Source organism: Vipera ursinii (genome assembly GCF_947247035.1).
Source record: "Vipera ursinii genome assembly, chromosome: Z".
NCBI classification, from domain to species: Eukaryota; Metazoa; Chordata; class Lepidosauria; order Squamata; family Viperidae; genus Vipera; species Vipera ursinii.
Window position 1 is genome coordinate 74,408,687 of NC_139517.1, and position 17,733 is coordinate 74,426,419.

A 17,733-nucleotide genomic window follows, 5' to 3' on the forward strand; every position below is an offset into this window, starting at 1 on the left:
TCCTAACCCACTGAGCCAGCGTGTCCCTTTCTTCTTAAATATGTATTCCATTAAATTCTATTAGTACATTTTTTTATTTACTATCATTATAAAAGTGTCCTATTTGGGAACAAATGTGGCAATGAAGTGTTAAGAGATGCATATCAGATGTTATAATATTTAGTTTTTATAATAAATAAAACTTTCTGTTTTCCCATCAAGCTCTTGAAAATCATATTTTCATGCTGTGTATCATAACTCATATCCCTTAGTTCAGAAAATAATTTTATTTATGTTTGACTGCAATTTTCCTTCCAATATACCCAAACCCCAATTGTGTTTGTGACAGACTTACCATCAGGAAACTGATCTGCATCATCATCAAACATAGCCTCTTTTAAAGCTGATTTATTAAAAGAAGCAACACTATCAGAATAATTGTATGGATTATAATCACGTGACCGTGGGGAGGAATGAGGAGGCATAGTGTTAAGTAATGAAGTTTTGTTGTCAAGAGCTGTTCGGCCTGTTTCAGTCACACCAGTTCCTGTTCGTAGATCTACTATTCCAGTCCCACTGCAAATCTAACAAAGACAGATACATATACCCTTAATAAAAATATATGCAGATCATCTGCAGAGCTAGATAACTATTTCAATATCAGATACTTCCAAAATATTGTCCAAAATTGTTTTTAAAAAATTAAGAAGATTAGTCAGAATAGAATACAGAATAACAGAGTTGTAAGTAACCTTGGAGGTCTTCTAGTCCAACCCCCTACTCAGGCAGGAACAGCTATACCATTTCAAACAAATGGTTGTCCAAACTCTTATTTAAAACTTCCTGTGTTGGAGCATTCACAACTTCTGGAGGCAAGTAGTTCCACTGATTAATTGTTCTAACTGTCAGGAAATTTCTCCTTTGTTCTAAGTTGCTTTTCTCTTTGATTAGTTTCCATCCATTGCTTCTTGTCCTGCCTCCAGGTGCTTTGGAGAATAGCTTAGGACTCTCTCTTCTTTGTGGCAGCTCCTGAGATATTGGAATACTACTATCATATCACTCCTAATCCTTCTTTTTATTAAACTACACATACCCAATTCCAGCAACTATTCTTTTTTTTTAACCTCCAGTCCCCTAATCATCAATAATTAGGAAGTTCCCTTAATCAGTTTCCTTAATCAAGAAGATTATGGTATTAGTAAAAACAAAAGAAACAGAGTTCTAATCTGGTTCATATCAGATGTATGTAAGATAGTAAAAGAGAAAAAACCCAGCATATAAGCAGATAAAAAATAGCAAAAAATATAGGTGATAATAAGAACATACAGAAAGAAGCCAAGCAAGTTATTAGTGTTGCTAAAGCATAATAATAGGAGGAATTGGCTAAATCTATTAGAAAGTGGGACATTTTGGATACATAAGGGAAAAAAACCTGTGCAATCACCAAAATTAAAAATGCAAACAATTCTTACGTTAAGCGAGACCTGACTATAGCAAACCATTTAAACAAATACTTCTGCTCAGTCTTCTCAGAAGTAGAAATAGATTGTTTCACAATCTAGAGATTTTTCCATAGTACTTACTGAATCACCATCTTCTTTTTTTGAATCCCGTTTCATAGGTTCATTCATATCTTCCTGACTGCGGAAGCTAAAGTTCTGAATTGCTTCAGTCACTCCACGGAGAGAACTATATATATCTTCTGAATTCATATTTTCAGAATCATAATCAAATGCACTGTTAACAACAGCAATAAAAATATTGTGAAGCAGTTTTAATTTCAGCAATTGATGGTTCTCTAATAGATATTTCTATGTGTTAATTTGTACAACTCAATGGGAATTTAGATGACTGCTTATATTAGAATAGAATTAATTAGGCTAGAAAGAATATATACATACATATGCCCCTCTTCAAGCTGTGACAAAGCATTGCTGGATTGGAAATTTAGATGAGAAATAGCTATTGTAACAGAGTTTAGGATGGGGTTAATATTTAATGAATAAAATATGATCATAAAGAGCAAGTATGGAAGAAAACATTCTGTTGTTCAAGGCAGGGATTTACAGGCAAATAATGAGGCAAATTAATATTTTTCTTTTAACAAGATATTTGATAGTATTTCTATGAAAGAAAGGGAGAAAAAGAAAGGAACAAAGAAATTTACAAACTATATAAAATTGAACATACAATTTCAAAAGAATGAATTATGAAATAAGCAGCAATAGGAATGTTGTACAATTGATGTTTTAACTATTCTTTCACTATAATTTTCTTAAACTTGAATTAAATTATTTTGCAGTTAATTCAGATTTGTATTTAAATTGGTTGAAAACTTAATGTTATTTAAATAAGTTACAATGCTGAATTAGATGCAGAACTCTGTGAAATTACTGATTCTGCAGGAAAAAAACAATTTCTGCCATTCTGCCCTCTTCCCTTCGAGAAAAATCCTGTTGGAAACAAATTTATCTATATTAGTGTTGGGTGAGAGGCAGTGCTCATTCTAAATTAATATTTGGTATCTTACCTTGGTGATAACGTGTTCTGGGATGTATTGGTTGGTGAAGTGATGGGGCTAGACCAACTAGCTGGTGAGCGTGGAACAGGCCTTGTTAATGGGCTTCCCATGGGCCCCTGTAAAACACACACACTCATGATTCTTTTGAACATTGTAATAATAATAATAATAATAATAATAATAATAATAATAATAATAATAATAATAATAATAATAATAATAATTAGTAGTAGTAGTAGTAGGAAAGGACCTTGGAGGTCATCTTGTCCAACACCCTGCTCAGGCAGGAAACCCTATACCAGGGGTAGGCAACCTTGGCTCTTTTATGACTCATGGACTTCAACTCCCAGAATTCCTGAGCCAGCATAGCTGGCTCAGGAATTCTGGGAGTTGAAGTCCATGAATCATAAAAGAGCCAAGGTTGCCTATCCCTGCCCTATACCATTTTAGACAAATGGTTGCCCAATCTCTTCTTAAAAACTTTCAGCGTTGGAGCATTCACAACTTCTGGAGGCAGGTTGTTCCATTAATTGTTCTGTCAGAAAATTTCTCCTTAGTTCTAGGTTGGTTCTCTCTTTGATTAGTTTCCATCTGTTGCTCCTTGTCCTGCCTTCAAGTGCTTTGGAGAATAGCTTGACTCCCTCTTCTTTGTAACAACCCCTGAGATATTGGAACACTATCATGTCACCCCTCATCCTTCTCTTCATTAAACTAGACATACTCAATTTCAGCAACTGTTCTTTATATGTTTTAGCCTCCACTCCCCTAATCATCTTCATTGCTCTTCTCTGTACTCTTTATAGAGTCACAACAATTTTTTTACATTGTGGTGACCAAAACTGGATGCAGTATTCCAAGTGTGGCCTTATCAAGGCATTGTAAAGTGGTATTAATACTTCGTGTGATCTTGATTCTATCCCTGTTAATGCAGCCTAGTACTGTGTTGGCTTTTTTGGAAGCTGCAGCACACTGCTGGCTCATATTTAAGTGATTGTCCATTAGGACTCTGAGATCCCTCTCTCAGTTACTACTATTGAGGTACCACCTACACCAGACATGTCAAACACAAGGCCCGGGGGCCGGATCCGGCCCACAAAGTGGTTTCATGTGGCCCGCAAAGCCATTCTGGAAACAGTGAGGGAACAGCCCCCACTGCCTTGACCCTGGCCCAGAGACCCTCCTTCTGCCAGAGACTCTCAGATCTGTCCCACTCCTGCCCAGGCCCCCATAGGCACCCTTGATGCGAACGATGTAGAGCTGGCCACGCCCACCCAGTAGGACATACGCACTCTAGCCATGCCCACCCAGTAGGCCACGCCCACCCTGGCCACACCCACCCGGCCCCTTGAGGGCAACCCCAATGCTGATGCGGCCCTCAATAAAATTGAGTTTGACACCCCTGACCTACACTATACATATGCATTTGTTTTTTCTTGCCTAAATATAGTACCTCACTTTTTCATCACTGAATTTCATTTATCCTTATGATATAAAATCTCTAAACAAAGCTTCATGCATTTTTCTAGAATAAAAACTCAAAGTTGAATAAAGACTCAACGTTCCAATTTGAAAATAACATATAAAAATAACAATAAAAGAGGGCTAACAAGTGCATATATGTGTATTGATTCAGCATGCTTTAATGCAAGTTATCTCTAACTATTGTAAATGATTATAAATATACCTGTCCCCCATTGCCTGTATTCCTGAGGTGACTGTGAAGTAACTTTGTGGCACCATCTTGAAATGTTTTTGGTAAAGCACCCAACAGCATTGTAAATTCAGGGGTATTGAGTTCAAAAAGAGATATCAGCACTGATTGCGCAGCCTAGGAAAATGATAAAATAATTAAGCCAGGCTTGAAGGACAATTGTTGATAATTTCTTAATTATGGAATTGTAAAATATATTTGTATTTGTAAAATGTATTTGTTCTTCAGCTTTTTAGGAAATCAGATACCAGAAACCTCTGCAAATTGTGTGAATAAAGCCTTCTTCTTATGACATTAGATGGTGTACAGAGCATATAATATGTTTTTGCTAGCTTGTATTAGCAAAGTGTAGTCCATGTATAATATGGTATACTAGGCCATGATGTGGGTATAATATGTATTAGCTTGTTAGATTCTAATTTCAAACTTTTTCTGACTTAGCAGAGCCTGGTTGCCATTTAATGGGTCTTGGGAGGTAGACACATAAGGGAGATGTGCACTAGTCTGGATGCATTCCAGCTGCAACCCTTTATTGGAAGTGTGCAGCTGGAATGCAGTGAATTTTCCAGTCAGTGCTGACTCCAGATAACTGTCTGGATTAATCATTGAGGCTTTCTTGAGCAAGATTTTGGAAGTAATTTGCCATTTCCTTCTTCCCATGGCTGAGAGGAAATGAATGGCCCAAAATCACCTAAGGCAGGACTACAACTCATACCTTCCAATTTCTAGCCTGAGGAATGGAAAAGATATATTCACCGTGTGGATGTAGACACAGAATAAGTCAAATTCTGTTAAAACAATTGGGAAGTCTCTTGAACAAATTAGATACAATAGTACCAAGTGGTCATCCTGCATCCCACAGCCCTTGTAATAATTTATTTATTTATTTATTTATTTATTTTTATATACCGCCCTTCTCCCGAGGGACTCGGGGCGGTGTACAGAGCAAGGTAGGTATACAATTAAACAGTAGTAAAAACAAATGAAACCCCAAGAGCTATCAGGCCAGGCCGGACTGCTGGAACAAGTAAGTTTTTAAGTCGCGCCGGAAGGTGCGAAGGTCGGGGGCCATCCGGATTTCGGTAGGCAAGCAGTTCCAGAGGGTTGGCGCACCCACTGAGAATGCCCTCCCCCTGGGGGCCACCAGTCAGCATTCTTTGACAGGTGGCACCCTGAGGAGGCCCTCTCTGTGGGAGCGCACAGGACGGAGGGGTGTTGGCAGAAGGTGCTCCCGTAGGTAATCCGGACCCATGCCATGTAGGGCTTTGTATGTCATCATTAGCACCTTGAATTTCACTCGGAAGGCAACCGGAAGCCAGTGCAGCTCACGGAGGAGAGGTGTGATATGGGAGTAATGGGAGGCCCCCAAAAGTGTTCGTGCAGCTGCGCTCTGCACCAGTTGAAGCTTCCGAGTGGCTCTCAAGGGCAGCCCCATGTAGAGAGCGTTACAGTAGTCAAGGCGAGAGGTCACAAGTGCATGGAGACTGTACGTAAGGCATCCAGGTCCAGATAAGGTCGTAGTTGGCGCACCAGTCGAACCCGAGTGAAGGCCCCCCTGGTCACAGCTCCTATGTGCTCTTCCAAGGATAGCTGTGGGTCTAGGAGGACACCCAGGTTGCGGGCCCTATCAACCGGGGGTAATAACTCACCCCCGATGTTAAGGGATAGGATGCTCTGAGTATCCTGGCATGCCGGTATGTACAGCCATTCAGTCTTGTCCGGGTTGAGTTGAAGCCTGTTCCTCCCCATCCATTCCCGAACCGCTTCCAGGCAACGGGACATCACGTCGAGGGCATCACTGATGTTGTTTGGGGTTGAGATGAAAAGCTGGGTGTCATCAGCATACTGATGGTACCCTACTCCAAAACCACGAATGATCTCACCTAGCGGTTTCATGTAGATGTTGAACAGGAGAGGCGAGAGAACCGATCCCTGAGGGACTCCACAAACGAGAGGCCTCGGAGTCGACCTCTGTCCTCCTGCCAACACCGACTGCGAGCGTCCCAGGAGAAAGGAGGAGAACCACCGCAGAACCGTGCCTCCCACTCCTAATCCCCTGAGGCGCCGCAGCAAGATACCATGGTCGATGGTATCGAAAGCCGCCGAAAGGTCTAATAAGACTAGGACAGAGGAATGGCCCCTGTCCCGGGCCCTCCAGAGATCATTCATCAGAGCGACCAATGCCATCTCCGTGCTGTAGCCTGGCCTGAAGCCCGATTGGCACGGGTCCAGATAATCCGCTTCATCCAGGACCTGAGGAAGCTGATGCGCCACCACACTCTCAACAACCTTCGCAAGGAAGCGAAGGTTGGAGACTGGACGAAAGTAGTTCAATGAAGCTGGGTCCAAGGTGGGCTTCTTGAGGAGTGGCCCTCACTCAGAGAAGCAGAGATGACCGCCTGAAACCAGCCTCGTGTCCCCAGGAAGCCAGCCAGGAAGGGCACGGGTCCAGTAAGCATGTGGAGGAGCTCAACCTCCTCATAATCCTGTCCACTTCTTTTGGAGTCACAGGATCAAATTCCTCCCAGATGACGTCGACAAGACTGCCCATGTCCTGTTCCTCAGATTCTGCCCAGTTGGAGTCCAGGCCGGTTCGAATTCGAGTGATTTTATCCAACAGATATTGACCGAATTCCTCGGCTCGACCCTGTAAGGGTTCCTCCCTCACCTCTTGGTTCAGAAGGGAGCGAGTCACTCTGAACAGGGCAGCCGGGCTATTATCTGCGGACGCGATGAGGGTGGAGAAGTAATTGGATCTCGCCACCCTTATCGCTGCGAGATAAGACCTGGTGTGGATTCTTAGTCGCAACCGGTCGGATTCGGATCGACTGGATCTCCAACGGCTCTCTAGGCCCCGTCTCCGACGCTTCATCTCCTGGAGCTCGTTGGGGCTCGTTGGGATCTGCGACGGGTCAGGGGCCACAGGGGTACAACTCGGTCAAGTGCCTCTGTGGCTGCCGTTTCCCAGGCTTCCACTAAGGCATCAGCCGAGCTGTGAGCAGGGAGTGCAGGTGGGTTCCCAAGCGCTGCCTGGAACCTATCAGGGTCCATTAGGCGCCTGGGGCGGTACCATCTGGTTGGCTCCGCGCACCCACGGCGGGGGGTGGCAAAGCGGAAGTCTAGCCGTAGGAGGTGATGATCGGTCCATGACAGGGGCATAACGGTTGGGGAGCCCCCACCAAGATCATCTAACCACCGACCAGATAAGAAAACCAAGTCAAGGGTGTGGCCTCCCTCATGAGTCGGTCCATAAATTACCTGCGTCAGGTCCATGGCCGTCATGGAAGCCATGAACTCCCGAGCTACTTCGGACGATCCTCCTAGGGACGGTAGGTTGAAGTCGCCCAAAACCATGAGTTTGGGGAATTCAACCACCAACCCCGAGAGGACATCGAGTAGCTTAGGCAGGGCTGCCGCTGCGCAATTAGGTGGAAGGTACGCCAGCAGCAGGCCCAACTGCGCCCCAGGACCGTATCTCAGAAAGAGACTCACACCCGACTATCTGAGGGACGGTGGTCTCCCGCGGGCTAAGGGTCTCCCTGATGATTACTGCCACTCCTCCGCCCCTACCATGGGCCTGCGGCTGGTGCAGTACCCGGAAACCAGGCGGGCAGAGGTCAACCAGAGGGACACCACCCTCTGGGCCCAGCCAGGTTTCCGTGATGCAAGCCAGGTCCGCGTGCTCACTCTCCACTAGGTCTCGAACAAGAGGAGCCTTATTAGCAATGGACCTGGCATTTAGGTAGACCAGCCTGAGCTCAGGAGGCTGCACATCTTCGCTCCCGGGTCCTCGGGGAAAGTACAGAGGGTCGGAGCGTCCCACCGCTTGTAGAAAGAGGGGATGACCCTCCCGGTGTCGATACGGCCCTCTGCTTGTGCACCTTCTGCCGTTCCCCAACGTCCTGGGAATTGGTTGTCCGTTAGCTCGCCACTGGGCTTCGTCGGGGACAGAACCCCGCTCCTCCGTTTCGCGAGCGATCATAGGCCTGGCCTGTGCTATGGTTGTTGGAAGGCCCCCCTTCGCCGAGCAACCATAGTCTTGGTTATGGTTATAATGCCAGTCTCAGAAGGTCTATGCATTTAGTTAGTTCCTAGGATATTGCCAGATGAGGTCAAGAGTGACAAAAGAATGCCCCAATAAGTAAAGTCAAATATTTTTGTGCATTACACTTCTACTTTAACCAAATTCTCCACTGAATAGCTGTGCTTATAGCACAGCAGAGATATATATTTCAAGAAGGGAGACAACTGCACTGCCTCTGAAACTTATTCAGTGATTGAGTTTCCAACCTGGCCAGATGTACCGTATTTTTTGGACCATAAGACGCACCTGACCATAAGATGCACCCAGTTTTTAGAGCAGGAAAACAAGAAAAAAAATTCTGAACCAAATAGTACCAGTATACTAAAACAGGGCTCTTTTCAACCTTTTCATCCATTGTACCACTTTTAGGACAAGGCAATGTCACCCAGCAACGTGTCAAAAACTTGACACCCCCCCCTAAAAAAGGAAAAAAATGATAAAGTTCAGGTAGTCCTCGACTTATAATGATTCACTTAGTGACCGTTCAAAGTTACGACACTGGAAAAAGTGACTTATGACCATTTTTCACACTTATGACCGTTGCAGCATCCCCAGGGTCATGTGATTTACATTCGGATGCTTGGCAATCAATTCATATTTATGATGGTCACATTGTTCCAGGTCATGTGATTGCCTTTTGCAACCTTCTGACAAGCAAAGTTAGTGGGGAAACCAGATTCACTTAACAATCATGTTACTAATTTAATTTCTCTCTCTCCTTCTCTTTCTCTCCCTCTCCCCCTACCTCTTTCTTTCTCCTCTCCTTTCTCTTTCCCTTTCCTTCTTTTCCTATTTTTCTTTCCCTCTATTTCTCCCTCCTTCTCTCTCCGTTTCCCTCCCTTTCTTTCTCCTTCTCCCTCTCTATTTTTCTCTTTCCCTCTATTTCTCCCTCTTCTTCTATTTCCCTCCCTTTCTTTCTCGTCTCTCTCCCTTTCTTTCTCTCCCTCTTTCTCTCTCTCCCTCTATTTCCCTCCCTTTCTTTCTGCTTCTCTCTCTCCCTCTCTATTTTTCTCTTTCCCTCTATTTCTCCCTCTTCCTGTTTCCCTCCCTCTTTCTTTCTCCTTCTCTCTCTCTCCCTTTCTTTCTCTCCCTCTTTCTCTCTCCCTCTATTTCCCTCCCTTTCTTTCTGCTTCTCTCTCTCCCTCTCTATTTTTCTCTTTCCCTCTATTTCTCCCTCTTCCTGTTTCCCTCCCTCTTTCTTTCTCCTTGTCTCTCTCCCTTTCTTTCTCTCCCTTTCTCTCTCTCCCTCTATTTTCCTCCCTTTCTCCTTCTCTCTCCCTTTCTCTCCCTCTTTTTCTCTTTCCCAATTTCTCCCTCTTCCTCTATTTCCCTCCCTCTTTCTTTCTCCTTCTCTCTCTCCCTTTCTTTCTCTCCCTCTTTCTCTCTCTCCCTCTATTTCCCTCCCTTTCTTTCTGCTTCTCTCTCCCTCTCTCTCCCTCTCGATTTTTCTCTTTCCCTCTATTTCTCCCTCTTCCTGTTTCCCTCCCTCTTTCTTTCTCCTTCTCTCCCTTTCTCTCTCTCTATTTTTCTCTTTCTCCCTCCCTCTCTCCCTCCCTCTCCCATTGTCCCTTCCTTCTTTCCTTCCTTCCTTCCTTCCTCCTTTCCTCCCTCTTTGTCCTTCCCTCTTCGTGTTACAGCAGTACCTACGGAGGCAGCCCTGCGGCCCGGCTTTCTCTTGCAGAAGGCAGGCTGAAACGGAGCAAGGAATGCAAATTGGCGATCTCGCGCACCTGCATTCTCCTCCACTCGGTTTCAGCTTTTCTTGCTACAAGAGAAAGCAGGCTGAAATGGAGCGAGGGAATCTCCCTTGCTTTGTTTCAGCCTGCTTTCTCTTGTAGCAAGAGAAGCTGAAACCGAGCGAAGGAGATTGCAGGAGCGCGAGATCGGCCGATTCGCATTCCTTGCTCTGTTTCAGCCTGCCTTCTGCAAGAGAAAGCCGGGCCGCAGGGAGATTGCAGGAGCCAATTGCAATCTCCCTTGCTTTCACTTGCGGAGGTTGAGGCTGGCCATACGGATCACCTTCGGACCATAAGACACACCCGTTTCTCCCCCCCCACTTTTGGGGGAAAAAAGTGCGTCTTATGGTCCGAAAAATACGGTATATATGTTACCAGATTCTGATTCTCAATGTACAGCTGAAGAATGCATTACTCTATATATATTACACCCAATTTTCTGAAAGCCTTGGTTATTGTCCTTTACAAAAGTAAGAAAAGAAAACAACAAACACATGAAGAATTTTTTTCAAAAGTATTATGGATAATCAATATGTTATTGAAATCAAAAATATTAATGTATAATTCAATACAATAAGAGATAAATGAAAATTCTTAAGAAGTAACTTTATTCATGTCAACATAATTTGAAATACCTTCCTAACATCTGAACTTTTGGGTTCTGTTGTCCAAGTAATAATTCGAGACACAGCCAGACGAGTTTCACTTGAATTTACAAAATCTCCTGGGTCCATCTGTTGTGCAAGGGTCTCTATGTATTTAAGGATTGCAACTTTTACCTATAAAAATAAAAACAATCAAATATACAGAGAAGTATAATATCTAAATGAGAATTGGAATTATTTTTACTTATTTTACAGAGAAGTTGCGCCTGCCTACAGCTAGGTAAAATTTATTTATTTAGCAAATGGCATATTATACATGAACTACAATATATATTAACATTTCTTCTAGATTAGTAAAACACAATAAAATGTAAAAAGTATTTCTGAGTGCCCTAAATAAACCTGAACTCAGAGTAGTGAGCAAAACAATCTGAGAGGATTGTTGGCCTTAGGCCTTGTATACAAGTTATCTAGCTTCTAGCTGCCTGTAGTTAGAAACAGAATATTGGACTAGATGATCAATGAACTAAAGGTGTAGGGGTGATGTTTCGACGGAATCCCATCCGTCATCATCAGGCTGGTGGCTTCTGCTTCCTTCTTCTGGGAGAAGCATGTGGCTGTTTGTTCCTCTTTTTTAGTTCTATGCGGGCCATCGAACAGGCTGTAGTCACACCGGACAGTCTCTGTTACGCGGCACTCGGGATTTGACCTGCCAAACTGCCGACCTTCTGATCGACAAGCTCAGCATCCTAACCCACTGAGCCACCACATCCCATATATATATATATATATATATATATATATATATATATATATATATATATATATATATATGTATGTATGTATGTATGTATGTATGTATGTATGTATGTATATGTATATGTATACACACACATCTATGAACAATAATATTGCTAAATGTTATAATGAATATAGAATATTGAGAGTTTATTTTCAAAAATATGCCGCTTTGGCACAAATAAATTAATTCCAAAAGCAATGTAGTAGTCCTTACGTAAGATAGATATTCCAAAAAGCCACTTAAAACCCTGTTTTAAAGTTATTGCTGTTGCAGCACCCACATTGTGATTCATACTTAGAACTCACAGCAGGAACCCTGCAACGCCACGCCCCAGGGCCTATCTCCCTCATTCTGCCCTACTGTGTCTCTGCAGGTCTAGGGCCACCTTTATACCCCCATGGTGCACTATCTTTTGAAGATCTCTAAAGCTCTGGTCCTCATATCCCTCGCAAGCCACCCCATCCTTCAGCATCCCTGGGGTGTGTGGCTAGAAGCAGCTGCAAGGAATTGTGGCCATGCCAAAATGGCAGGTGCTTCTGGGATACAGTCTGCTCGGCTCCTCTAATGCAGTCTGTGTAGCACTGCAGAAATCTCTGGAGTTTTGAGCAAAACTGCACAGACCTTTTTAAGACCACTTTATCCCTGGGCCATGTGGCTGCATCCAGAAAGCAGCTGCCATTTTGAAGTAGCCACAATTTCACAAGTCTGGAGCTCTGGAGTTCTTCATAAGATAAGTGCACAATGAGTAGAGAGGCAGGGAGGAGATGGGTCCAGTGGGGTGGAAAGCAGGCCTAACTTTTGCAGAGTCCTGGGGGGGGGGGCAGGGAAGGAAGCCTATGAGGGGAAAGCAGGTCCAAGAGCTGTGGAAACCTTGAGGGGCAGGAAGTAGAGCATGGGGATATATCGGGGGAGGGAGGTGTTGAAAGGCAGGCAGGCCTTAGTGTGTGCTAGGCCTTCTGGGTCTCCCCTAAGGCAATTTAACTTAAGTAACACATATGCAACTTTAATGAGCAGGTTCTATTAGTATTGTAGTCAAGGATTATGTGTATGTAGATTCTCCAGTTAAGCAATCACCATATCCTGTATGACCAGTTTCAATTTGAGTCTCATCAGATAAAGGTAGTTATGTGAAACAGTGCATAAAAGCATGACATAATGTAATAATCATATCTCTCTCTGTTGTGAGATCTTAAGGAAAGATGGATTTATACAATTTAGAGGTTACCTGATACCTAATGACTGAGAACACCTTCTTATAGCTGCCAAAAGCAATAAAAAGTGCCATAGGAAAAACTATGCTATTAAGCAGTGCTAACTAAAAAATTTTTAACATCTCTGCCAAGAACAGCATCAGCATTATCTATCAGATAAACACAGAACACTTTAATAGTTTATTAATGAAAGATTCCTGGAGGGGAATTTTGGACTACATCTAGTTTCTTATATTTGAATAGATTCTTAATACTTGCTCTTGACACTATTTCTGTTGCCATCTACACTATTTTTGTTGCTCTCTCCATTTTGTAGTCCATGGAGTCCATGTTCTAATATGTGCATTGTGAAAAATTAGATGGCACTTTACTACTGTTTGCTTACTTTCTGAATATAATATAAATTTTGTTTATATTATAGAGTTACAGTATATTTGTTTTGCTTTCACTTTGTAAAAATTAAGTAGTCATTTCTCATATTTAGGAATGTTTCTTGTTAATTTATAGCAATGTACCAGAGTTTCTTATGTTTGGAAGTTTGTGTGCAAATGTAGGAAGCATACCACATTAGTAATGGGAGACTTCAACTATCCAGATATCAACTGGGAGACAAACTGCAGCGAGCGGGAGATCAAACAGATTCCTAACCAACCTAGCTGACAACTAGGAGGAGGAAATTAGATGTAAAGCCATACTGGACTTAATTCTAACTAATATAGAAGAAGTGATAGAAGGAGTTGAAGTTGCTGAAACCTTGGGTGAAAGTGACCACGTCATACTGGAATTTAATATAATGCAAACACTAGCAATAGAAAACAATCCAATCATTGTTTTGAACTTCAAAAGAGCTGACTTTAACAAACTCAGAGAGAACCTAGGAAAGATCCCATGGATGAAAATCCTAAAGGGGAAAACAACCCAAGAAGTGTGGGAAACCGAAAATGCGATCATAAAAGCCCAGACCAGCACAATACCACTGTAAAACAAAACAAGAAGTTCAAGAAGAAACCAGCACAGCTGCACAAAGATCTCTCTGATAAACTGAAAGACAAAAAGGACAAGTACAAAAAATGGAAAGAGGGGCACATAACTCAGGCTGATTATCAGCAGACAGCCAGAACATGTAAAGATGAAGTCAGGAAAGCAAAGGCTCAGAACGAACAAAGACTTGCAACAGAAATCATGGATAATAAAAAAAGTTTCTTCCAACATATTAACAAGAAAAAAGTCAAGGAAGCTGTAGGTCCACTAAAGAGAGAAGATGGCAAGGAAATAACAGGCAACAGGGAGAAAACTGCTTAATTCATACTTGCATCAGTCTTCACACAAAAAGAAACTATAGCCCAACATACAAAAAAAAACCCACTGCAAAAGAGAAATTAGAAACAAAAATTAAATTAAGCAGCAAAATGGTAAGAAAACACCTATCTGACCTTGACGAATATAAATTACCTGGGCCTGACAGATTACATCTCAGAGTTCTGAAGGAGCTGGCAGATGTTACCTTAGAACCATTGTACCACATCTTTCAAAAATCCTGGAGCACCAAGGAAGTACCTGAGGATTGGAAAAGGGCTGTGGTTCCCATCTTCAAGAAAGGAAAAAAAAACAGACCCAGGAAACTACAGACCAATTAGTTTAACATCAATACCTGGGAAGATCTTAGAAAAGATAATAAAAAAACAGATCTGCGGACAACTAGAAGCAAACTATTAGCTAACATGGCTTGTTAAAAACAGATCATGCCAAACTAATCTTATTTCATTCTTTGGCAAAGTGAACTAATATACCAGTGAAATACTGTGGACGTAGTATATTTAGACTTCAGTAAGGCCTTTGATAAAGTAGATCACAACCTACTCCTTGGTAAGCTAGAAAAAGGTGGAATAGGCAACATTGCCAGAGATGGATCTGTAGCTGGCTGGAAAACTGAACTCAACAAGTAGTCCTCAATGGCACTATATCCACAAGGAGAGAAGTAAGCGGTGGGGTACCACAAGGTTCTGTCTTAGGCCCAGTACTCTTCAATATATTCATAAATGACTTAGATGAGGGAATTGAAGAGGAACTCATCAAATTTGCAGATGACACCAAAGTGGCAGGAGTAGCCAACACCCGGGAAGACAAACTCAGAATACAAAAAGATCTTGACAAACGTGAACAATGGGCCCTATCCAACAAAATGAGTTTCAATGTGGAGAAAAGCAAAGTTTTACATTTAGGCAGGAAATATCAAAGGTACAAGTACAGATTGGGCAAGACCTGGCTTAAAAACAGTAACTGTGAGAGGGACCTTGGAGTCCTAGTGGACAATCACTTAACCATGAACAAGCAGTGTGTAGCAACAGCCAAAAAAGCTAATACAATGCTGGGTTGTATAAACAGAAGCATAGAATCAAGATCATGCGAGGTATTAGTAAAACTCTAGTAAGACCACACCTGGAATACTGCAGCCAGTTTTGGTCACCATATCACAAAAAAGATGTTGAGAGTTTGGAAAAAATTCAGAGAAGAGCAACTAAGATCATCAAAGACCTGGAGACTAAAACATATGAAGAATGGCTGCAGGTCTTGGGTTTGGCTAGTCCAGGGGTCGGCAACCTTAAACACTCAAAGAGCCATTTGGACCCGTTTCCCACAGAAAAGTAAACACTGAGAGCCACAAAACCCTTTTGACATCAAAAATCAAGATAACACTGCATACATCATTTTTTACCTTTGTGCTATGTATAAAAAAACTATAGTGTGTTGCATTTATGAAATCAATGAACTGCTACAAAGAAAACAAATTTTTATTTCTGCATGCAACAAAAACATTTTTGGAAAAAAAAAGACACTGGGTCGAAGGTTATTTTCAAATAAAATATTCAATGACTATTTGAGTCCTCCTCGTATTTATGAAATAAAAAGCTGGTACAAACTATAAAAACTACAACTGCTTTGTATCTCACTGAGATCCCCGTGCTGTAGCCAAAATAGCTGCGATCGGAATACACAGATAAAGCAGGGTTACGCTGGCATTGAAGACAAGCGGAGGCAGTGGACGGAACAGGCAGGGTTCACTTCCAACATCTAGCCTGGGACCTGGGGCAGCTCCTTCAGATTAACGGACTGCTTGCTAGCTAAGCACTAGGAGCTGGCAGCCTGGCAAGTGAGTCTGACTGCACGCTGTGGCTGAGCTGCTGCCAAAAAGGCCACCATTTCTCCTCTACTGCTTGCCCTTTCTGGGATGGCCTCGCGTTCTCTCTTGCTCGCCTCCTAAGAACGAGGCAGTGGCATCCCGACTGCGGGAGATGGAGGAGCCCCGCTGGGTGGAGGCGCTGCCGAAGAAGCGAGACCCAGGTGAGGGGGAGTGAGGGAAAGGCAAGTGGGCCAGGGAGGAAGCAGGTGCTGCGGGCATCATGCTGCTAGCAGAAGGTGGCTCTGTTGCAAGTGGCAGAGAAGAAATGGGGGTGGCCTTTTTGGTAGCAGCTCAGCCACGGCATGCAGTCAGACTTGCTCGCCAGGCTGCCAGCTATGAGTGCTTAGCTAGCAAGTAGTCTGTTAGTCCGAAGGAGCTGCCACGGGTCCCAGGCTAGATGTTGGGAGTGAGCCCTGCCTGCTCCGTCCGCTTGCCTTGAATGTCAGCATAACACTGTTTTATCTGCATATTCCGGTCGCAGCTATTTTGGCTACAGCCCGGGGACCTTGGCGAGATATTTGACGGCCTGCCACATAGAAGAGGGGGTCACGTTATTCACCAAAGTGCCAGAGGGCAGGATAAAAAACAATAGTTGGAAACTGACCAAGGAGAGAAGCAACCTGGAATTAAGGAGAAACTTCCTGACAGTGAGGACAATTAACCAATAGAATAGCTTGACCCCAGAAATTGTGGGCGCTCCATCTCTGGAGATCTTTAAAAAGAGGCTATACAGTCACTTGTCTGAGATGGTATAGGTTCTCCTGCTTGAGCAGGGGGCTGGACTAGAAGACTTCCAATGTCCTTTCCAGCTCTATTCTATTCTATTCTATTCTGTTCTGTTCTGTTCTAATTCTAATTCTAAATGCAAACATAATGTCCTCACATCTACATTTACATAAAATTTCAATGATTCACATATATACAACTTAGTTAAAGGAATTTTTTAATCAGGACAAATCCAACCCACATGGATCCCCCAATGTTGCTCTCCCCATTTAAAAAACTTTATTCCTTTATGCTTAAATCTACATAAAAATCTAAGATTCACTGTAACAAAATGGTTAACATGAATTTCTCTATAGCATGTATAATAAATACTACATTTTTGCAAATATGATATTTTTGCTTGTAACTTTGATACTGCTGCATCCAGGAGTAAAAAAGTGCCATCTTGTGAAAAGCAATTAATAGACTAAAAACGCTGTGTCAGACAGAGAAAAATGGTGGTTACATATATGCTTGTTATTTTCCCAAATGTCTCAGTTGTTGTATATACACAGTATATATACCCAGCTCTGAAGTTTCTCCACTACTCTCCATCTGCAGGAGAATAGTTTTTGTTGTTTATATATTTCAACTTTTACATATTTTCAGCTACAGTTCAGTGTCTGAATATGTATCATTAATATCATACAATATTCATTAAAGGCAAATGACTCAAATTTTGAAGATGCAAAAACATTTTACCACCGCAGAAAACTCAGTAAAAAATTCTACTGTGATACTATTCAGTCTTTTAAATGTAGATTGGGAAATTACAAACATAAAATTAGAAGAGATTTGAGCTTGCATAACCAGCTTGGTGTTAGATAGCCATACAATTTTTTAAAACTGTGTTGGACTTTGTGGAGTTTTTATAGGATTCATTGTCAAATGTTTCAGACAACCACATAACACTTGGTATCAAATATACAAGAGCATGCTCAAAATTCCTTGCAAAGGTTAGTAGCAGTATATGGATGCATAAGAATATTTTAATGTAAATTTTACATACAATAGGTTAAAAAAAGCAATAATGCAGAAAAAAAACCTTGGAACTCCAAAAAGAACGAAGCTGGTCCTGCAGTGCTGGCTTGACTGTCTGAAATTTTATAAAAAAAAAACTCCACTAATTGAAAACCAA

At 42.3% G+C, this 17,733-nt stretch overlaps 1 protein-coding gene across 6 annotated transcripts in view; it reads right to left on the minus strand.

Annotated features, from left to right (window-relative positions):
- CLASP2 (cytoplasmic linker associated protein 2) overlaps nt 1-17,733 on the minus strand; it is a 178,645-nt gene that overhangs the window by 11,016 nt on the left and 149,896 nt on the right. For 5 of the 6 annotated variants that reach the window (XM_083379335.1, XM_083379333.1, XM_083379334.1 and 2 more), the window contains 5 exons: nt 10,667-10,810; nt 4,185-4,328; nt 2,510-2,616; nt 1,563-1,716; nt 335-563 (listed from right to left, as the gene is read on the minus strand). In XM_083379335.1, the coding sequence (XP_083235461.1) occupies nt 335-563; nt 1,563-1,716; nt 2,510-2,616; nt 4,185-4,328; nt 10,667-10,810 (778 nt within the window). Of the gene's footprint in view, nt 1-334; nt 564-1,562; nt 1,717-2,509; nt 2,617-4,184; nt 4,329-10,666; nt 10,811-17,640; nt 17,692-17,733 lie in introns of all 6 variants that reach the window. The other variant, XM_083379336.1, reaches the window with a different exon arrangement.